We start from the raw sequence: 20,949 nt of genomic DNA on the forward strand, positions 1-20,949 counted from the left end.
CTCAAGCCAGGCAAGAAGGATGCTACTGGGCACCTGTGCTCTGGCTGTCTGCCCCCCCTCGCCTCTCAGGTCCCGCCTTCCTCCACCCCAGCCTCCTCTGCCCTCTTGCCACAGTGTTTTTAGCAAAATGCTTCTCCTGATCTACTCCCTGTTGCTTTGCCAGCATTTGTGCTGCTTCGGCACTCCTCCTGTTGCTTTGAAATGGCCATCCCACCCCCCGTGTTTCTTGCTTCCTTCAATACACTCAGGAGTCATGCTGCCGCCGGTCTTAGACTAGGCCTTAACTTTCAAGGGATGCACAGACTAAAAGAAGGTTTAAAAAAATCTAACCCTGGAAGGGAAGTGCATGAAGAACATATCTCTCCCACCAGCAAAGTTAAGACACAATGACTTTGAAGTTTACTGAGATTCAGATTGAAGTTTACAGAATTTGAAGTTTACTGAGATTCAGAGATGCCAGGCTCAGACATATCTACCGAGGTCCAGTTCTGTCTTCCCTCCTCACAAGCACAAGGCTGTTTTTATACACAAATTTGTTCTTCCCAGTCATTTTCTTGTATGCCCGGAGGGATCTCAGGAGCCGAGTCCCGGCCACAGCTGGCAATGCACCCAATGGCTCCTCTCTGCAGCCAAGTGCACGACAGCAGCTCAGAAAGCAGCAACAGTTTGGGAATAACTATTCTGGGGCAGGAGAGGCTCTGACCTGGCTGGTGTCCCCAGAGGCCTGGTGACCACTGTCTGCTTCTGGAGTTGGGGAGCTGCGTGCCACTTCGGGTGCCGACACAGGGCGCTGCAAATCCACAGGAGGTGCTGGGCTTTCCTGACCCGGCCCATCCTCCTTGTCCAAGGGAAAGGCTGTCTCTCTGTCAGGCAGAATCGGGGCCAGGAGCTCCAGGATGACATTCTCATCCACACAGCCAAAGTTACCGTATTTCTGCAACTGAGTAGTGGGAACACCTAGTAGGAAAGGGGAGAAAAGGCAAAGACTAGAAACCAAAAGTCACAATTTAGGTCAAACTACCGAGGCTCTTCTAAACTGCTTCCAATACTCTCACCCAAAAAGCACTCAAACTGCAAAATACCAAATTCCCTTTACAAGATCTTCTCAACTCCATAACCAAATAGGACCCCTCACCCTGCCCTCTAGCCTGTAGGGTCTCAAAACCTTGGGGCTTGGCAGGGTGATCAGAAGGCACTTCCTTCCTCCCAAAACGCCAACCCTCCCAAACAAAGGTAGCCATACCCAGGGTCTGTGCAATCTGGGCTGGTGGAAAGAGCAGCTGGAGGCACCGGTTGAGATAGGGCACCAAATCTTCCAGAAACGTCATGCAGAACTGAACAAACAGTTCCTGCTCTCGGCTGCTGAAAGCCACCTCCTCCGCCCGGTGGAAGGCTACGATGATCTTGGTCACCTGCAGAGAGAGAAGATGAACGAGACACAATTCACTCTTGGATTCCCAGCCCAGCTAGTTATTCCAGGACTTGACCATAACTGGGGCTGCAATCCTAAGAATGGTAGTCCAGTAGCAAGCCCCTGACTTTACTTCTAAGTAGACCTGATTAGGATTGCTCCCAGGAGGCCTGAAACCATTTCCTGAAGTCAGAAGAGGAATGAAGTGGCAGACATGGCTGTCCTCCCAGAAGGCTGGATAAATACTATGAACCCAGCCCACGAGCTGCCTGCACACTTTCCATCCATTCTGCCCCCAAGATGCTGGGAACCTTCCTTTCAAGCCCTGAAACACAAAGGAAAGAGAGCCTCACCTGGCACAGCGCATTCTCCAGGGCAGCTGCCACGTCTTGAGCAAGAGCCACCGGGCAGCAAAGACGCAGGTCATTGAAGGCCACCAGGATGTTATTGAGGAAGCAGGCAAGCGGGGGGAAGTCCAGAAGCACCATTGGAGGCTGGAGTGTGGCTGGTTGGGCAGTTGGCACAGCCATAGGGACTGTGCTGCCCAGGACAGCAGGCACAGAGATCAGTGTGTATGAGTTCATTTCCTCCTGGAATTTGTTCAAAGCCTCCTGAACGGCTTTCTGAAAGGTTTGCAGGGCCACTCGTTGAAAAATGGGGGCCAGCTGGCCCCGGAAGTCTGCTCCCACACGACTAAAGGACAGGCCAAAGTACATGCACTGGCCAAGGAGAGAGTCCAGCCGCCCACCCACTCCGCGCTGCAAGTCACTCTCTAAGACCTGCAGAAACTGGGAAACCTTCTGCAAAACCCAGCCGTGGAAGATGGCGCTTTCGTTAAGGGCACCCTGCCCAGAGGAAGGCATGAGCGGCTCTTCATCTGCAAAAATGGCCCGGTACTGTGTGACAATGTCAAAGAGGTGGACGCGGCATGCCTCGATGGTCTTGGTGATGTGTACATAGGGATCACTGTCTGGGATTGCAGCGAGAATGGAGCGCAACCAGACGTCCCGTGCCTGCAGGAATGTGATGCGTAACTCAGCCTCCGTAAAAACGTCCATGCAGCGCAAGTAACCAATGAGCCGCAAGCAGGCTGGCAGCTGGATGTTAGTGCGCAGCTGCTGGATCAGCTGGGCCAGCATGAGCTGCGTTGACTGACGCACCTCTGCCACTATACCCTGCAGAAACGAAAGAAAATTAATATCCTATACAATACGACAACATGCTACTGGCAGATGTCTCTGGAAAGCTGGGCAGATGGTCTGGCTGCTCTGGCATCAGGTACTTTATTATCAGTCCACAAAAGCCTTCAGCTGCTACAGCTACTTTCCGTGCCTCCTTTCTATGGCAAAGCATAGTAGGCGTCACCTACCTCACCCCCTCCCCATCTGCTAGAGTTGTTTTTGAACGGACCCCCTGGGCCTCTCCAGCAGACACCCAACTGCCGCCATGCTCCTGCGAGAGATTGAAGCAGAGAAGGGACAGGACCGTGGCGGCTGGGGGGGGGGGGGGGGCGCACCTGGATGACGGGGAGGTCGGGGTGCTTCTTGTGCAGGCGGCGGGCGTGGGCCACCAGGGCCAGGGCCTCCTCGTGGTAGCCGTTGCGCACGCAGGTGTCCATGAGCTGCGGGATCTCGAGCACCTCCAGGATCTCGGTGTGGCGGCTCAGCGTCAGGCTGTTCATGCGGCGGCTCTGGGCGATCTGCTCGGCCTCGCGGGAGAAGGTCCTGCGGGAGGGAAGAGCCGCGGGTCAGGCCGGCCCTCCCGCCTCCCGGGGAGCCTCGGCGGCCCCGCCCCCCGCCCCCCCGCCGCGCAGCCCCACCGGCAGGTCTGGGCGAAGGGCGCCAGGCGGCCCAGGAGGCGGTCGAGGCCCCGCTCGATGCCCGCGAAGCCGCGGCGGGTGCCGGCCGTGCACTCGGCCGAGCGGATGAAGGTCTTGTAGTGGGCGAAGGCCAAGGCCCGCGTCTGCGCCCCCAGCTGCGCCCGGTCCTCCGCCAGCCGGCCCGGCTCCCTCCGCAGCGCCTCCACGCCCAGCCCCGACAGCTCCGCCAGGTAGGCCGGCAGCTCCGCCTCCCCCCCCGACGGCGGCGGCGGCCCCGGAGACCCGCCCCGGAACAGCCAGGCCAGCAGGCTCGCCTCCTCCAGGCCGCCGCCGCCCCCCGCCAGCGAGCCCCCCGCCGCCATCGGGCCTCCACGTGGAACAGGAAGCGGCCGCCGCGGCACTCCGGAAGACTTCCGGCCGGGCACTCGATTCCTCTGCGGGACGGACTTCCGGGAGCGTCGGGCCGGAAGTCGTCACTTTCCTCGTCGGGGCTCCGGAACAGCCGGCCTCGGTCGCTGTCGCGCAGCCGGGCGGAGCTAGCGGTGACTGCTTCCGGGGGCGACGGCGGCGGGGTCGCGGCTTCCGGCTGGTGCCTGCCGGGCGAGGCGAGGCGATGCGGCCGCTGACGGAGGAGGAGACGCGCGCGCTCTTCGAGAAGCTGGCCAAATAGTAAGTCGGGGACGCGCTCGACCTCCCCCCCCCTTCGCGGCCCCCCCCCGTTCACCCCCCACCCACCCCCCTTCTTCTCTGCCCCTGCGCAGCGTGGGCGAGAACCTGCCGCTGCTGGTGGACCGGCCCGACGGCGCCTACTGCTTCCGCCTGCACAAGGACCGCGTCTATTACCTCAGGTACGCGGGCGGGCGAGGGGGTGGGGGGCTGGAGAGAAGCCCCTCGTGGCACCGGCGGGGTGGGGGGGTCCCCGTTCCCGGCACGTGGCCGCCGCAGGACCCTCCGCTGAGGAGGCTGATCGCGGTGTCGTCCCCCAACCCCCCCCCCCACCCCCATTGTCGCGCAGCGAGAGGATCCTGAAGCTGGCCGCCCACGTCCCCCGGGAGAGCCTGGCGTCCCTGGGCTCCTGCTTCGGCAAGTTCACCAAGACCCACAAGTTCCGCCTCCACATCACTGCCTTGGACTACCTCGCCCCCTACGCCAAGGTGGGCTCCGGTTTGGTGCTTCTGTTGCGGGGGTGGGGTGGGGGTGATGACGACCCTGGCCTGTGCGGTTCCCAAGGGGCAGAGGAGGCACTTTGCCCACCTGAGAGGGGAGACCAGGCGACAACTAACCGAAAGAGCGAGCACAGCTTTGCCATGCTTGGTGGTCTGGTCAGGATGAGAACAGGGGGTGGGGGACAGTGAATCCCCTCCCTCTAACCGCACAAGGTTGGGTTGTTTGTGCCTCGCTATGCGCAGCCTTATACAATCTTTGGGTTTTTTCCCTCTACAGTACAAAGTGTGGGTAAAGCCTGGGGCAGAACAGTCTTTTCTTTATGGGAACCACGTACTGAAATCTGGCTTAGGGCGGATTACAGAGAGCACGGCTCAATACCAGGGTGTGGTGGTGTACTCCATGGCTGACGTCCCCCTGGTAAGTGATTGCGGGCAGAGGGGCAAGTCTTTGGATCTGACTGGATAAAGAGTGCCTCATCCTCTGCTCTGTTTTTTTTGGCTTTCCCAGGGTTTTGGAGTGGCAGCTCGGTCCACGCAGGAGTGCCGGAAGGTGGACCCCATGGCCATTGTGGTATTTCATCAGGCAGACATTGGGGAGTACATTCGTCACGAGGAGACGCTAACTTAAGGCGTTACAGACTTTTTGAATAGGACAAGATCCAAAGGAATGGACTGAATTGCCAACTGATCACTCCCGTTCCCTGCATTCCTTGGTTGGCTGGGCTGTGCAGTGTCTGTGACAGGGAGAATCAGGTCGCAAATGTATCTGTCTGGTGTTAATCCATGAGATGGCGCAGCGAGAACTGTGCCTGCCTGTAGACAAGCGAATTGCTGCCAGTCTTCACTCCTACAAAGTAAAACTCTGTCTTATGTCTCAATGTGGTTGTCTTGACACTAATTAGGATGCAGCTTTTTTTCCCCCTCCCTGGGAAAAAGGCAGTTAGAACATTCCTTTGTTTCTCCATTTGCAGCAGCCACATTTGCTTAATGGCATAGAAAGGCTAGTTCTCAAGGGACCCAAGTGCTCGCGTGTGTGTGTACATATTTCACCCTTATTTGTAACGGGTAGATTATCATCAAACAGTCTATATTTGTAACATGGGTTGAAACCAGAAGGATTGCCAACATCATGCAAGTTGATCAGGGGAGTGTTCCGGCTGCTCCGTGAAGGTCTAGCAGGGCGGCTTGTTGGCAGCCTGCGCTGTGAAGAGGCGCTTGAGGAAGTACAGCTGCAGGACCCCAGAAAGGACGATGGCCACCGTCTGGGCTGCTGACCACCAGTTGACGTAGTTGTAGTTGGCCTGGACGAGGAAGTAATCCACCCCCTTCCTCATCCTAGCAAAGTTATAGAAGCGCCACATGTGGAAGACCTGGCCGGTCACCTTCTGGGTGCTTGCCTGTAGCAGAGCAAGAGCTGGTCAGTTTTGGCCCCCAGCGCTCACTAGCTGTGTTTTTAGTGGGACCAAGCTTAGGCTATGAGCCACATACCACCCCCCTATGGACTTTTTCCTTGTGCTCCCTCCCCTTTAGGGACGGTCTGGGGAAGCAGGTGTGTTCCTTTTCCTGAACTCCAGAATTAGAAAGACCAAAACTATCCAGGCTACTCTGGTGGGGTTTTCCCCTCTACTAAAGGCAAGTTTAGAGTTACCATACTCTGACTTTCAAGTACCTTCTACCAGTTTTGATGTGGTTGGGGTTTAAAATAATTACCTCAATTGCCTCCAGTGTGTCGTTGAACCTTTTCCTCTGAAGTTCAGGTGCATTTTGTAAGTCGAAGCCATCATAGAAGACCCCAAAGCTGAGATAAACTTGCACAGAGCCAAAGTGGTTGTAACGATTGCTCAGGCACAGCTGGTAAAAACCTGCATGAGAAGGTGAGTGTCATATGGTGCCATGAGGCTGGCTGCTTGTCCCCTTTGAGCTGCAATGTTGCTGCCTCCTAGGCGGATTCTGCTTGGGCCAAAAACAGCAGTGTGAAAATGGTATGAACCCTTTTACACTGTTTTCACACCGCTGTTTTTGGCCTATGCGGAATCTGCCCCAGTTTGCAAAGATCAGATCAGAACTCTGCTCCATGTTGTCTGAGACTTCCTAAGCCTTCAGCCTGCTCCTCATCTTTCTCTCCTGCAAATCAGCCAAGAAAACTTTAAACAAGAGAACAAGGCAGTTGTGGCCTGCATCTGAGGCAAACGTAAATAGTTTAGAAGTTTCCTTGGGGAAAAGAAAGGATGGCTGGGCTTTGTGCAAAAAAAACAACGTTCTGGAAGGCCTGTCAGTTCTTTCAAATCACCCCTGCAGCCTTGAGGGTTTCCAGGCTCCTGTCTCCATGGCTGAGCAAACCTATCTGTAGCCCACCAGGCCTTGAGGGAGGGCAGAGATGGGGTTTGCAGCTGCTGCATTTAGGCTCTAGGGCAAAAGCACAGCACCTGTCTCCTTGGTTGGGAAGTTGATCTGCCCTCGTATATCCTCGGAGGAGCCGAGATGAAGGCTGTTGGGATCGTTTGCAGTGGCCAAGATGTGTCTGTCATTGCCCAGCCCGGAAGTCCACTGCACCTGCAATCAAGAGGCAGAAGACAAGGGCTGTGGGAGCGATTTCGACAGAGTTGCCGCTCCTGCAGTTTGCCTATCAGGAGCGATTCCAGGCACCCGTTCCTTGGGAAATGCTCTTTTGTTTCCCTTCACATCTGTTGCCTGGCCATGGAATAGAATAATAGAATTGGAACTGGTCACAAGGGCCAGCAAGTCCAACCCCCAAGATTTCCTTATGTTTAGATGGAATCTCTTTTCCTTCACCTTCAAGCCATTACTCCTGGCTCTAGTCTCAGAAAACAAGCTTGCTCCCTCACCAAGATGACATCCTTTCAAATATCTAAACATGGCTATCATGTCACCTCTTAACCTCTGCTTCTCTAGTCAAAACATCCCCAGCTCCATAAGTCTCTCCTCACAGGGCATGGATTCCAGACCTTTTACCATTTTGGTTGCCCTCCTCTGGACCTGTTCCAGCTTGTCAATATCCTTCTTGAATTGCGGTGCCCAGAACTGTACACAATATTCCAGGTGAGGTCTAACCAATGCAGAATAGAGAGGTGCAATTACATCCCTTGATCTAGACACTATACTATTGATACAGGCCAGAATCACATTGGCTTTCTTGGCCACTGCATCACATTGCTGGCTCCTGTTCAGCTTGCGATCTACTAAGACTCTCAGATTCCTTTCACGTGAAGTGTTGTCAAGCCAGGTGTCCCCCATCCTATATCTGTGCATTTCATTTTTTTCTGCCCAAGTGTAGAATCTTACATTTATCTCTGCTGAAATTCATTTTGCTTGTTTTGGCCCAGCTTTCTAATCTGTCAGGAGTGCTTTGATTGTGTGTTCCTGCATTACAGGGGGTTGATGGCCCTTGGGGTCTCTTCCAACTTTGTGATTCAGAGCCACACATCAAGTGATGTGCTGAACTGCCGGTAAACGAGGAAACCTGGTTGCAGGGGGAAGGCACTGCAGCCTGCGGCTGAGATTGCAGCTTCACATTTCTGACTTCTCTGCACTTGCTCCAAACAAAGTGTACGCCCTCCTCTCAGTATGAGTGTAAGCTGGTAGCCAGAGATAGCAGGGTCCTGCCTCTGGCCAACATTGGCTTCAAAAGGCAATCTTTCCTTCTGGCCTGTCCACTCATCTGTACAGCAGTCCCTTGGCAATCTGCAGGGAGGCTGAAACAGTAGTTCCCCACCCCCACCCTCTGCTGCAGACTGGTTTTGCGTGTCCTTGTGGCTGATAAGGGTTCCGCGTGAACAGCCAAGGTGCCTGAGTCAGCCCTGCCTTCAGCCAGGTTTGTGCAAACAGGCACCTGGCAGTAAGTTTAAGGTAAGGACGCTTCAAGATTCCAGTCTTGTACCTGGCAACTGAGAGAACATTCCTGCCACATTTCATTTTCCTTCCAGCTATGTAGTGAGGGACAAAAGACACAAAAATGTGGATATTCATATACTGTTCTAATAAAATATTGCGTTCTAGTAATATATAGCAAATGGTCTTTTGCGTACATCATAGTTTTGCAAAGGGGATTATAACCTTTACCAGTCACGGTCAAACAATACTAGGAGAGCAGTTAGAAACAGAAGCTGACTGATGTTAATTGTGCCAAGGTAGGAGTGAGGACATGGTTCGAAAGACATGCTGCTGTCTCTGGCTTCCCAACGGCTGCACCCACCCACCCACCCCCGGGTCCTGGCTGTTTTTCCAAGGAACTGGCTAGTCGGCATCAGATGTGTCCAGTGCATACCCTGCAGTTCAAAATGAGGTTCTTTGGTGGGCATTACTACTGCTCTTGTAGCCCACCTCTCCAGTTCTCTCGCCTTCCCTGGGGCAGAAGTCCTGCTGTTTGCCTGAGAAGCAGCTGAGCAGCCCCCAGAGGGCCCTTGGCCACCTCTCCTGTCCCCCTCCCGCCCAGGCACCAACCTCATAGTTGAAGTAGAACTGGCCGCTCTGATGCGCAAACTGCCAGAAGCACTCAATGCCCCCCGCAGGGATGACAATAGCGAAGTCGTAGCGATCTGCTCCACGGAAGAGAGGCTGGTCACTGGACCTGCTCAGCGGCTCCGTCTTGCGGGCATCAGCCAGCCCCAGTCCACTCAACAACCCCACAACCGCAGCCACAGAGAGCAGGGGATGCATGTCAGCTCCAAGCAGCCAGCTGGCAGCAGGGCCGGAGTGGAGCAGCAGAGCCGGGAAAGCCCCGAGGGCCAGGGCAGCGTCAATCATTAACCTCCCTTCTCACGCCCAGTATTTGATTGGCTGGCTATTGGCTGAAGGCTAGACCAGGACATCTTAGGAATGAAACCGCCACGGATTGCACGTGGGACCTTTCGCAGCCTGATTCTCTACAGACCACAGCTAGGGTGGGACACAGAGGTCTGTCCTGAGGCACGCAGGCCCCCCCTCCCCCACCTGAGTGGGACTCCTAGGCGGCAGCATTCATCATGAGCTACGGCTCTTTGCAGCTCTGCTCAGTCTGGATTGGGCACTTTTTCTATCTCTTCGATATCCTTTTTGAGATGCGCCAATTATTGGTGAACTGAGCACAGGGGTACCTGCGCGGCCGCACCACTGCTTTATATAAGGGCATGACAATCCTTGCAGTTTTATTATCAACTCCTTTCCTAATTATCCCCAGCATAGAGTTTGCCTTTTTCACAGCTGCCATGCATTGAGTTGACATTCCCATGGAACTATCAACTAAGACGCCCAAATCCCTTTCTGGTCTGTGACTCATAGCACTGGCCCTTGTATGTGAAGTTTGGGGTTTTTTTGCCCCTATGTGCATCACTTTACATTTTGCTACATTGAACTGCATTTGCCATTTCTTAGCCCACTCACCTAATTTATCAAGGTCCGCTTGGAGCTCTTTGCAATCCTTTGTGGTTCTCACCACCCTACATAATTTGGTATCATCTGCAAACTTGGCCACCACACTACTCACCCCTAACGTACCTGAATGGGATGCGCCCACGCAACACCCACAGAAATAGCACCCCAAGGGATGAAACCAAATGCGCCCTCCCACGAGAGCCCTGGCACTTGCAGGGGCTGCCTTGCTCTGAGCAGCGGAGCTTTGTACACCCCTGAGGGATGGGAGCAGCTGCTCGTCTGTCTCTTGGGAAAAGGGTCCACAATTCTAAGCAGAGATCAGAAAATAGAACTTTATTTTTCAAAATGTACAATATTAAATAACAATTCTCCAAATGTCTTTCTTTTCAACTTTTAAACGTTGGAGTCCTGCTGAAGTTCACCACAAAGTAGAAACCAAATAGTCCTGACCAAAAAAAACTGTCATTCAACTGGAAACGGAGACCCAACCGTGGCCTGCGGCGCGCAGAGGAGAAGGCGCTGTTTCCAGGACCAGAGACCAAAGGCCCAGGTGCGCCTGCAGGGCCGTTCAGCTGCCAGCTCATCAGCCCAAGGGCGTGGCCTCCCAGAAGCAGCCTTGCTGATCCACCCCTTGCGCACACACACAAACACAAGCACGCGTGCTGATCGCAGCAGCCCTGAGTTCAGGTGAGACCCAGTTTCTTCATGGTCCGCCAGCGGTCCTTGATCATAACTGGAGTGCGTTTCTTGAAGTTATAAGCCTGGGAAATCGCTTTCCAGTTCCCTTCGCCGTACTTCTTCACACCAGCCCTGATCCACTCTGTCTCTTCTTCGGTCCACTTCTGTGAAATGAAGGACAGAGACCGTTGGGGAAATGTTCCCGGGGCTGAACCCGGCCTTCTCAAGCACATCGTGGCTTATTCTGTTCCCAAAGCTAAGTAGCCTGGCCTTCCCCCCCTCCCCCCTGCCATTTACAAATAGCTTTTTAAAAGAAGTGATGCAACACACAGGAGAGCTGAATGCAAGCTGGGAAATCTGTGGCTCAGACTTCAGGCCACTGAATCAAGGGAGCTACTGGCAGGACCCCCCTCCTCCTATGCTGGGCTCCTCCTTTACCATGTTATTTAGAATACAGATGCAACGCCCTTGCTGGGACCTTCAAGGCCCCTTGGAGGGATGCTCCTTATGGCCAAGAAGCACTCAGAAACTGCCTGTCCCACCAAAAGATCTGAGTAGAATTGTGATTCATCCACTACCACTTCCTGGACCTTCTTTGTTGTCTCCAACCCTCCTCCTGCCTGATGGGGCAGCATCATTCTAAGAATGCCGTGCATTTCCTCAGCCTCCCTCCCCTTGCCCCCCACGAAGGGGGGAGAAGGAGGGGGTTAACCCAGAGGAATTTGGCTGAACGGCAAGAGGGCCTTGATGTGGGGAGGGAGGATCACAGGCCGCGGATGTGGCTTCGAAAGTCCGCCTCGCAGGCACGGTGTCTTGGAGGGGACGAGAGCAGCAGGGCCGTGAATGAGCACATGCTGAGGCAGCGTTGCTTCGCAGCCAGCCTGACTGGAGCTTTGCCTGCCCCTTGCTCCCTCCTCCCTGCCTCCCGCTCGCTGGGAGCTCTCTGCACGAGAACCAGCTGCTGGAGTTCACACCTGCTCATCTGGGGTGGTTTTGGGAGGCGTGTGGATGCTGGCGGTGGAGTGTGTGCTCGGATCCTCCTTCCAGGGGCCAAAGCACAGGGCCGGGGGCCGGGGGGGTGAGAAGCCAGGAAAGCCGTGGATGGGGCTGCTTCTCCCAGGGAACAGGCGGAGGCTGCCACTGCTGGGGACCTGGGGGGCTGCTCTGGGAAGGCGAGTGGGAGGGGCCACAGCTGGGCTTTTCGCTTAGGCGGGCCGGAGAGACCAGAGCAGGAGGAGGAGCAGCAGAATGAGATACGTTGCTGCTGCGGCGCCATATAGCAAGAGACTCTGCGCTGGCAGCCTCAGAGACTGTGCGCAGTAACTGCAGTCCGACCAGCAACTCCTTTGCAGGATACGGAAGGACAGGAACATTCCTCCCCACCCTCCTCTCGCCCAAAACACCAGGGACTATTTTCCACTGCAGAAACAAGTTACTTCCGCTGCACTTAGATCTTCGGGTGGGAAAGGGCGGGGTGAAAGAACCGCTCGCCTTTCGGAAGGGCATCTGGCAAGCCTGGCCTGTGGGTCACCAAGTCTGAGCTCTTGCAGGGCTGTCCTGCAGTTACCTGTTTTTTTGTTCCAAACGTGGACGAAGTCATGGAGCTGTCTCCCCCAGAAGACGCTGGAAGAGAAATCCAGTTAGCCACTCCAAAGCAACAACCTTCCTCCTCTGCAGGCAGCAGACAGACTAACGGGTGGGGAAGGGGGGTGGGTGGACACAGACAGCAGCTGCTTTGTATGTTAGTTAAAATAACTCTAAGCCAGACTTTTCTGAAGGTATTTGGTACCTTCCCAAGTAAGCCACTGAAAAGACCCTGTCTCTTCCGCACCTGATCTGAGAATGCCAGACTGGATAAAACCTTGCCCCCACCCCCAACCTCGACAGGCAATTGCCTGCAGCCCCCAGCGATCTTGAGGGGGGTGGCTTGGGTGCAGCCTGCTCCCGCTAGCATCCCAGGCAGGGAGTGACTCCTCCTGCTCCTGGGCAATGGTGCCCTTCCCCCACAGGACTCTGCCCCAGAGCAGCTTCTTCCGCTGGGCCTGGAGAAGCCGTAGAGGCAGCCAGCCTGGCCCCGCCCACCAGCAGCACTCACCACAGTCGAAGAGCTCGTCCTCCTCACTCCAGGTGTCCTTCTCTTCTTGCTCGGGGTTGGCGCTGGACTCGGTCTGCCTGCATTCAACAGAGGGACAGAAGCTGCACTGAAGGACGGTGCTGCACTCTGCGTGAGTGACATCAAGCCTGGGTTTATACACACACGCCCACAAATGTGGGGTGGGGGTGAGAGGAAGCCGATGGAGATCAAACTTGCAGAGCAATCGCAAGCACGTGAAACAAGCAGCCAAGGACTCCCTTGTCAAGGGCTGGCATAGAGAAGCTGCCAGGTGCCTCCAAAGAGCCCCAAGGTGCATTTTCCCCAACAGAAGTCTTTTGGCCGGCCTCCTCTGCTCAGAGTCCATTTGCTTTCTTGCCTTATGGCCTGTTATGTATCACCCAAAGGGCATTTCCTTATCTGTTGCCCACAGGTGGGCTACCCAAGACCTAACCCTTTTTCCAGAGACACCAAACACACTTAGAAGAACGGGAGATGCTTCTGCCTTATCAGACAGCAGTGGTGCATAGTTTTGTGTGGCGTCTGTTTCCAAGTGCTCAATACGCACTACAAGGTCTCCTGCAGTGTTCCTTACATCAGGAAATATGTAGTCCATATTTTACTGAAGCACACCACCCAACAGCTTCCTGGTTAAGGTGAGACTGGAAACCAGCAACTTCTAGCTCACATCTCATGGTGCTAACCACCACAACGCTCCAGCTCCCTCCATCCCTCTCCAGGATCGGGTTGTCCACACTGTAAAAATCAAGTGGAGACTCTTGCTCACATTATTCTTGACTGTCCGAGATATGTGGGCATCAGGAATTTCTCTCCCAGGCTGGCCCTAGACAAATCTGAAAGTGACTCTGACTGTTCTGTTGTGGAGCTTCTGTTAAACAACACAGATGTCATGCTCTTGGAAAAAGCAAAATTTCTTTTACAAGTGACAGAACTTTCTAAGTAATGTATACTGCTATATACAGTCTTCCTGTCTGCACTTTGAATGTACTCTTGATTTGTATTTCAAAAATGTCTGGCAACGCTCTAGAACCTATTTTTAAATGCCAAATAAAGGTGGTTGTTGTTGTTAATAACTCCAGCTCCCCAACATCCCAAGCTCAGAACTCCTCTCTCACCTTGGAAACCAGGAACCACGTGGCCGGCTGGGTGTTTCAGGCTCTGCAGGCTCTGCAGGCTGGGCAGCCGGAGCCGCCAGTGGCTCCTGCGTCACGTCCACCTGGGCACACAAGCCACACGAGCAGGCAGTCTCAAACCCCTTGACCAGGCTGCTGACGGTCACCAGGCATTTCCTCTTCTGAACGGAGGAAGGCGACCCAGGGGCAGACTTCTCTTTCCTCCGATGCGTCACTTGGTGGGGCAGCGAAATCTGCGTTGGGCAAATCCAGTCTGTCTCATCCAGTCTGGAAAAAGCAGCATCTGCGCCTGCAGAGCCATAGAGGGCCTTGAATGCCGCTCTCAGATCAGACAGGTTGTGGAACGCTGGCCTCCTGGGGGCGCACCTGCAAAAACAGAACCTCAGCAGGGGGGAGGGTCTCAGAGGTGGCTTCTCTCCCCACTAGTGAGCTAGGCTGCTCCACCTGCCAAAAGTTCCAAGAAGGTTTTGACCTACAGAGCCCTTTCTCAGATAGAATGGAAAGGAGCACCAGTTCCCTGCAGCAGAGCGAGGCTGCAAAGCTAAGGCGGTCTGTTGCTTCACAAACTTGGACGCAAAAATGTGCTGCAGCTTTTCAGTGGCCCAGCCCGAGTCCCAGGGTTCCCCCATTCCTTTGGCTCCTGCTGCTCCTGAGACGTGAGTACTTTTTACAGGTACCCAGCGATCCCATTCTCCTTTTGTGCTGGATTTCCTGAAGTTTACATTCAAGAACCTTTAATGAGGGCAACTAATTTACTCAAGACCATCTGAAATTATGATCCAAACCACCAAGACTAAAGGGCGGGTTTTCACATTATGTAACCAACATGTTTTCTGAGGAAGAAGGCATACAAATGGGTTGAAACAATTAAAACATTTTGGTTTGGAGTCAAACACAGCCAAACTTTTCGACCAAACTGGCCGGAAAGAAACACAACCTCACACTTACTGACCCCTGGGCTGTTCTGTTGCCCCAGGTTACTCACCTGCCTGAGGTCAGGGGAGACCCTCGGGACGCTCCAGGAGTCTCTGCTGTTACCATCTGCTCTGCAGCCACACTCCCCTTGCTGGATGTTCCTGAGAGACTGAGCCTGGGTGCCTGCACAGCCGCCAAGTTCTGTTGTGCCATCTTAAACAGAGAGCAGACAGATACACCCACTCACAGGAAAAGCTCTTTTCGTTCACTCTTGTTTTCTAGTTCTGCACGCATGCCCCATGCAACCTGGGACCAAGGTGTTGGAAGGCACCCTGGCTCACTGGGAAAGATCTCCGGAACTCACCATGGCCTTCCTAAGATGGCCCCCAAGAACAAGTCCAGAGCCAGCCAGACAGCTGGAAGGGTGATACTTCCGCTATGGGAACTGGGTCTCCAACAGCAGCCTGCATTCCTGGCATGTAGCCAGGAAGGGTTGTGGCTCAGTGGCAGAGTCTCCGCTCGGCACGTGGAGGGCCCCAAGTTCAGTACCCAGAGTCTCCAGTTTAAAGGACTCAAATAGCCCAGGATGTGAAAGACCATTTTGTGCCCAATAACCTGGGTTGACAATATTGACCTTGATGCCAGACCACAAGTCTGCACCTGTGTAAGGCAACTTCATGCAACTTCATCAGGGCTGAGCCCAGGAAACAAAAAGGAGCAGAAGGATGCTTACCTGAAGGAGGAAGGGCTCAGAGTCATCCAGGTAGTCTTCCAAGTATGCAAGAACTTGTTGCTGGAAGCCCCTGAAGGAGAAGTTCAAGATGATCGAATGAGAGAAGTTCCTCTCCTGGACGATGGTCTCCAAGGCCAATCTGGTGTCCTAGAAAAAAGGAAACGAAGGGGACAATCTTGATCCTCCTTGATCTGAGGTTCCAAAGGCCTTAGCAGACCAGGTGCTCAGCAGCAGCAGCAGCAGCAGCAGGCCATTGCTTTCACCATCCTGCATGTAAGCTCCCAGAGGCACCTGGTGGGCCACTGCAAGTAGCAGATAGCTGAACTAGATGGACTCTGGTCTGATCCAGCAGGCTTGTTCTTATGTTCTTATGACAGTGGAAGTAGCATCTTCCTCTCTGCCCCCACTTCACTAACTGGGGAATCTTAAACTCAGAACACAAGTGCCAGACCACATGTGCAGTTTTGCACTTATTTCCCAAAGGTTTGGGAATCATGGTGACAGCAGAGATATGAGGTGCAAAAGGTAGGTGAGCCTGCAGACTCGTAGCCCTCTTAGCAAAGAAGATGGAAAATTTCCGAAAAATCTGAAGCCCGCAAAAACAGTAATTTGGCAGGAAATGGAAATATGTGGAATTCTTAATTTCCAATCAAACTTAAACCTTTTACTGAGTTAACAACACAAAATGTATAATTTACAACTAATTCAATCCATAAAATTGTACTATTTGGTATTTTTGTGGAATTAAAAAGTATAAATATCTTCATTTTCTGTAAGAAAATTTTCAAGTGCATTCAGTTCTTAAGAGTTACAATTTGCTGCTGTACCCTCTGCCACTATAGCACATGTATCTTTTATTTTTGTCACTTGAGAAAAATTAAAATTGAAGGCAAAAAAACCACACATTCTGCAGTAAAGCAAAGGTCGTTTATTACCTGCACCAAAAAAGCACAGCAGGTAAACCTACCAGCATGTCTGGGCATTAAGCTAAAGTGTGCAACTCTGAAAACACTGAGTTCTTTCACAAAGTACATTGCAGCACACCGTTGTCTACATTTTCATTAAAGCAACAGAAAAAGAAAAATGCTGGGAAAGGTATAGATGTCTACAGTGTAAGAGTTCCCCCCCAGTGCTCCCCTCGAAATTTCCCATCAGAAAAACTGGGGGGGGGGGGGTCTCCTCAGAAAAAGACCATTTTATCCTGGGTCTCCATATCGCCACTAAGCTATCTAAGCATGCTAAGTTTGGATTTGTGGGTGAAGGAACGGCCTGGTCTCACCTCCTCAACACTCACCTGGGTGTCTGGGTCCTGCGACATCTGTGTCTTCAGAAGCTGGCTGGCTTTTTCAAACTCCTGGTTCTTCACGCAGGCAATGACAGCCTACAGAAGCAAGAAAATAATGGAGAGCGTTTTAACAATCCAAAAGATATACTAGCCAAGGATCTATTTCCTTGGAAACACCCCCCACACACACACACACAGACTGGTCCTCCGAGGGACCCCCTTCCGCCGCCCTGCAGGGAGTTTCCTGCTCAACCCTTGGCCTCCCGCTGGAAGCCGAGTGCTGGGGAGGCGCCTGCCTGTGCTCTCTCAGGCCGCAGATCAGCTTCAGTTCCTGCAGTTCATTCCAAGCCCCCTTGTAAGGACAGTTATAAGCCACACGGTCAGAAGCACAGAAATCTGATCCCCAGGATTTAAACCAAAGCTTACCAGTAACAGGCTGCCACTGGCTCCTCTGACATTACAGCAATACAAGCATTTCTAAAAGACCTCAGAAGTCTCTGCCCTTGACTTAAAAAAAAAATGGTAGCCCTAGAACAGTGGTGGCAAACCTTTGGCACTCCAGATGTTATGGACTACAATTCCCATCAGCCTGCCAGCATGGCCAATTGGCCATGCTGGCTGGGGCTGATGGGAATTGTAGTCCATAACATCTGGAATGCCAAAGGTTCGCCACCACTGCCCTAGAACAACAGGGAGGTCCTGCCTGGACTCTTCAAGGTCTGAAGATGAGAACTTTATCTTAGGGAAAAGGTGGCTTCAAAACCCAGTATTTTACAGGCCAGTAACTTTATTAACATGAGTTGCTCTCGTCATTCTCCCAACATGCCATAAACAACTAGGCAATGCTCATGTGTATGTCTGCAAGCTTGTGAGAAGTCTTTTGGTCTCATAATTTTAGTTGGTTCTTTGGGTTGCAGAGAGAACCATCAAAAAAGCAAAGTTCGAGTTTTAGATTATTGTCCTAATAAAAGCTCTCTCTTCTCCCTCTTGATTATAGCCCTTGGGACACAAAACTACAGGCACTGACCTGAACACACTTGTGAGTTAAATGGAAAACAACAAACACCCTCCAAAGAAAAGAACATCTTCCTTCTTACTGTTTCCTGTATTTTGCTTGTCAGGTTCTTTAAGACTGCCTCGTTCAGCTGGTGCTCCGACTTCAGGGTCTCCAGAAAGGCAAGGGCACTTTCAAAAGGTGCCTGCTCAGCCTCTGAATCGGTAATCCAGTCTACCACACACAGAAAGAATATTCCAGAATATGCCACAAAAATTTCATTTCAATACAGCATCTCTCTCTCTCTGCACACACCCTCCCTCCCTACCAAATGAAGCATCCATCCTGTAAGCATAAATTTGTGCACGGAATATGTGTTGTCAAGCAAAAAGGCACCTAACAATTGGAAGCCTTAGACCTTGCAGCCATTACACCCAAAAGCCACTGTTTTGACTGCAAACTCTCAACTGAAATGGGAAGCATCTGGTCCTTAGAACCTAAGAACATAAGAACAAGCCAGCTGGATCAGACCAGAGTCCATCTAGTCCAGCTCTCTGCTACTCGCAGTGGCCCACCAGTGGTCCTTCTCTTCTTTGAGTTTCTCCCACTCTTTTCCCAACTGTTCCTTTCTTTTGTTGGGATACTGTAGTAGGGTTACGGCTGAGGGCTACAGTTGGCTCAATGTTTGCCAGCCCAAGTCGCCTCCTCCCAAAACTGCCCAAGGGCATCTTTCAATGGAAAAAAAAAAGAAAGCACCCCAGGAGCCCCTCCAGCCTGAACTCACTCTCTTCAAGTCGGGAGAGAAGCTGGACAATCCGCAGCTGAAGGTGGATGTGTTGTTCCAGAGCCAAGGGCCGCACGAGGACAGCTGCAGGAATGCAAGGCAGGCTGTTAGTTAAGCAGCCACAAAGCCAAAGGCCATACACGGCCCAGGGGCTCAGCAGGGGAACACACGGCTCTCTTAATGTGCTGCTTCTTGCATGTGACAGTGTTTGTGCATGAACATACAGGCTGCCGTTCCACCTCAGCCATTTTTCCAGGCCATGAATGTGAAACCTACCCCACTGCTGGCTTCAGCAAGATCACCCAGAAATCCATCCCGTGCTCTGTCAGAAGCTATCCTTCCCAAACAGAGAAAAAACTCCCATGCTCACAATAGACCAGCCCTTGAAGGAAATATACCATAGAAGCCCACTCAAAAGATGCTCCATGCTGTACCAACAGTTTGCTCCACAGAATTGTTGTGGAAGACACATGCACAACTTCTTGGACACACAATTGAGACATTCTCAATCCTAATCCCTGGACTGCTAGCCTTGAGAGTCTGAGAGACAGCAACACGTTTAAAAATAGAAGAGGAAGGAGAAGAGGAGGAGTTTGGGTGGACATCCCCTCTTCTACAGGAGAGAAAGAGGGGATATCAATCCAAATTCCTCCTCTTCTCCTGCAGGAGACTCAAAAGGGCTGACAATCTCCTTCCCCCCTCACAACAAACACCCTGTGAGGTGGGTGGGGCTGAGAGAGCTCCAAAAATCTGTGACTAGTCCAAGGTCACCCAGCTGGCGTGTGTGGGAGTACGCAAGGTAATCTGAATTCCCCAGATAAGCCTCCACAGCTCAAGCGGTAGAACAGGGCAACAAACCCGGTTCCTCCAGATTAGAATGCACCTGCTCTTAACCACTACGCCACTGCAGCTGGGAACTACTGTTATGTGTTTGCAATAAGCCCTCCAAGTCTTATGTTTAGCCTCTTTATTCAAGCTCAGCCAAAACAATGTAAAACACATCCCAACAGCTGCATACGCTCCCATCCCTTACTATCCTTAAACACCAGCCTCTTAAAGAGACATACCCACTACACCGCAACTACTTATGGAAACCACTGTTTGAAAACGAGAGCCTGCCGTTCTCGCCCAACAGCGTGCACACCGGCTGCTTGCTCGAACAGTTGGGGGTGCGTCAGTTTTGCAGCTAAATGCAGACAGAATAAAGCACAGAACAAGCCAGCCTGACACCAGGGCCTGCCGCCTGGCCCATTCACTGCCCAGCCCTTCAGCCCAGGCAAAGCTGCTGCCCGTGCGCCACTGGCGCCTCTCTGCTTTGCATCACTGGGGGTGGGGAGAGCAAGAAGGGGCCCGGGAGGGGCACAAGACACACAACAGACAGAATTGGGGTTTTGGGGGGCATGCAACCCCCCCACCCACACAGAGTCGCTCTGTCACAGTGGGGTGCGAGCAGCCCCAGATGAAACACCCTGAGCCTGATGGGGGGGGGGGGTCCCTCTGGATCCAAAGACCACCCCCGACCCCCAGTGGAAACACTGCAACTGGGCTGGACTGCTGGGCAACCAGGGATGGACGAGGGCGCAAAACCCAACAAAAAGGTGTTGTTTTTTTAATGATTTGGGTTTGGAAAAAGGCAGAAAAATGGGAAACGCAAACTTTGGCCGCCGGAGATGCGCGTGGGGGGGGGGGGGCGGGGGGGCGGGGGGGCTGTGCCTCTGCTTTAGCCCGGGCCTTTGATACCCCCCCTCCCGCTTGCCGCCTCTTCGCGAGGGGGGGGGAGAGGGGGGCTCCTGCCCGCGGCTTCGAGGGTTCGGGGCCAGCTGTGAGGAGGAGGAGGAGGAGGAGGAGGAGGAGGAGGGAAGCCGGAGCGCCGGCACCGCCCCCCTCCCTCCCTCCCTCCCTCCCTCCCTCCCCGCCGGCCACGCACCGTTGAGGATGTCCCGCAGCTGGCGGAAGTCGCGGCTGTCCCCCGCGCGGAAGGCCCGGACGGCGCGGTGGCAGTAGAAGAGCACCACCCAGCGCCCCACCGCCTCGTCCAGCGCCCGCCCGCGCCCCTGCGCCGCCATCGCCCAGCCACGCCCGCCGCCGCCGTTTCGCGCCATGCCGCCGGAAGGCGACGCCCCGCCCCCGGACTCCATTTCCCAGGGTGCACTGGTCCGGCGCGCTCGGGCTGCGTCACGCGCGCGAAGGTCGCCTTCATTCCGCGCTGGCGGGAGGGCGGGGCTCTGGCGGCCGCGGAGACGCGCCCAGCCTGGTCAGTGCGGGCAGGCGGGGCGGGGCTACAGGCCTACATGGCGGGGTTGTTGTGAGGGCTGCCCGGCGGCGAGTGTGCTGCGTCGAGCCTTCTCGCCGCCTTTAGTAAGCAGGTCTTGTGCGAATTGGTCCCGCTCTGAAGACGCCGCCGTCTCTTCCGGCCCCGACGACAGGCGACGCTGCTCGCACTGCTAAGCCCGGGCGTGTCTACTCAGGAGCAGGGACTGAATGCAGCCTCCTCCGCTTTGCCTTGCAGCAGACCTTCCCTGCCAGTCCAGCTGGGGTCCGGACACCG

At 53.8% G+C, this 20,949-nt stretch overlaps 4 protein-coding genes across 4 annotated transcripts; 1 reads left to right on the forward strand and 3 right to left on the reverse strand.

Moving 5' to 3' along the window:
* Positions 1–376: 376 nt before the first annotated feature.
* Positions 377–3,621, reverse strand: COG8 (component of oligomeric golgi complex 8). The gene is made up of 5 exons (XM_048516271.1): positions 3,231–3,621; positions 2,928–3,135; positions 1,765–2,586; positions 1,244–1,412; positions 377–957 (listed from the first exon to the last, which is right to left on the reverse strand). The coding sequence occupies exons 1-5, from the start codon at positions 3,590–3,592 to the stop codon at positions 677–679; spliced, it is 1,842 nt and encodes a 613-aa protein (XP_048372228.1). The 5' UTR covers positions 3,593–3,621; the 3' UTR covers positions 377–676.
* A 117-nt stretch (positions 3,622–3,738) lies between these two features.
* Positions 3,739–5,274, forward strand: NIP7 (nucleolar pre-rRNA processing protein NIP7). Its single transcript, XM_048516278.1, has 5 exons — positions 3,739–3,899; positions 3,992–4,078; positions 4,246–4,384; positions 4,674–4,814; positions 4,905–5,274. Exons 1-5 carry the CDS (start codon positions 3,844–3,846, stop codon positions 5,022–5,024), a joined length of 543 nt encoding a protein of 180 aa, XP_048372235.1. The 5' UTR covers positions 3,739–3,843; the 3' UTR covers positions 5,025–5,274.
* Positions 5,275–5,535: 261 nt separating this feature from the next.
* Positions 5,536–9,073, reverse strand: TMED6 (transmembrane p24 trafficking protein 6). The gene is made up of 4 exons (XM_048516276.1): positions 8,858–9,073; positions 6,823–6,949; positions 6,107–6,258; positions 5,536–5,793 (listed from the first exon to the last, which is right to left on the reverse strand). Exons 1-4 carry the CDS (start codon positions 9,071–9,073, stop codon positions 5,569–5,571), a joined length of 720 nt encoding a protein of 239 aa, XP_048372233.1. The 3' UTR covers positions 5,536–5,568.
* Positions 9,074–10,084: 1,011 nt separating this feature from the next.
* TERF2 (telomeric repeat binding factor 2) lies at positions 10,085–20,553 on the reverse strand. The gene is made up of 10 exons (XM_048516272.1): positions 20,329–20,553; positions 18,402–18,485; positions 17,721–17,851; positions 16,633–16,719; positions 15,339–15,485; positions 14,676–14,818; positions 13,673–14,056; positions 12,540–12,616; positions 12,012–12,067; positions 10,085–10,608 (listed from the first exon to the last, which is right to left on the reverse strand). Exons 1-10 carry the CDS (start codon positions 20,537–20,539, stop codon positions 10,450–10,452), a joined length of 1,479 nt encoding a protein of 492 aa, XP_048372229.1. The 5' UTR covers positions 20,540–20,553; the 3' UTR covers positions 10,085–10,449.
* Positions 20,554–20,949: the final 396 nt, after the last annotated feature.

The sequence above is a fragment of the Sphaerodactylus townsendi genome, linkage group LG14 (assembly GCF_021028975.2).
Source record: "Sphaerodactylus townsendi isolate TG3544 linkage group LG14, MPM_Stown_v2.3, whole genome shotgun sequence".
Lineage (NCBI taxonomy): Eukaryota > Metazoa > Chordata > Lepidosauria > Squamata > Sphaerodactylidae > Sphaerodactylus > Sphaerodactylus townsendi.

Coding starts and splice junctions, on each gene's coding strand:
- COG8 (XM_048516271.1), bottom strand. CDS start 3,592: ATGGCGGCGGGGGGCTCGCTGGCGGGGGGCGGCGGCGGCCTGGAGGAG. Junction 3,136..3,230: donor CCCTTCGCCCAGACCTGCCG/GTGGGGCTGCGC, acceptor TCCCTCCCGCAG/GACCTTCTCCCGCGAGGCCG. Junction 1,413..1,764: donor TGGAGAATGCGCTGTGCCAG/GTGAGGCTCTCT, acceptor CTCTCTCTGCAG/GTGACCAAGATCATCGTAGC.
- NIP7 (XM_048516278.1), top strand. CDS start 3,844: ATGCGGCCGCTGACGGAGGAGGAGACGCGCGCGCTCTTCGAGAAGCTG. Junction 3,900..3,991: donor TTCGAGAAGCTGGCCAAATA/GTAAGTCGGGGA, acceptor GCCCCTGCGCAG/CGTGGGCGAGAACCTGCCGC. Junction 4,079..4,245: donor GACCGCGTCTATTACCTCAG/GTACGCGGGCGG, acceptor ATTGTCGCGCAG/CGAGAGGATCCTGAAGCTGG.
- TMED6 (XM_048516276.1), bottom strand. CDS start 9,073: ATGCATCCCCTGCTCTCTGTGGCTGCGGTTGTGGGGTTGTTGAGTGGA. Junction 6,950..8,857: donor AGTTCTACTTCAACTATGAG/GTTGGTGCCTGG, acceptor TCTTGATTGCAG/GTGCAGTGGACTTCCGGGCT. Junction 5,794..6,106: donor ACACACTGGAGGCAATTGAG/GTAATTATTTTA, acceptor GCTCTGCTACAG/GCAAGCACCCAGAAGGTGAC.
- TERF2 (XM_048516272.1), bottom strand. CDS start 20,539: ATGGAGTCCGGGGGCGGGGCGTCGCCTTCCGGCGGCATGGCGCGAAAC. Junction 14,057..14,675: donor TCTCCCCTGACCTCAGGCAG/GTGAGTAACCTG, acceptor CTGTTTTTGCAG/GTGCGCCCCCAGGAGGCCAG. Junction 12,068..12,539: donor GGACGAGCTCTTCGACTGTG/GTGAGTGCTGCT, acceptor TTTCTCTTCCAG/CGTCTTCTGGGGGAGACAGC.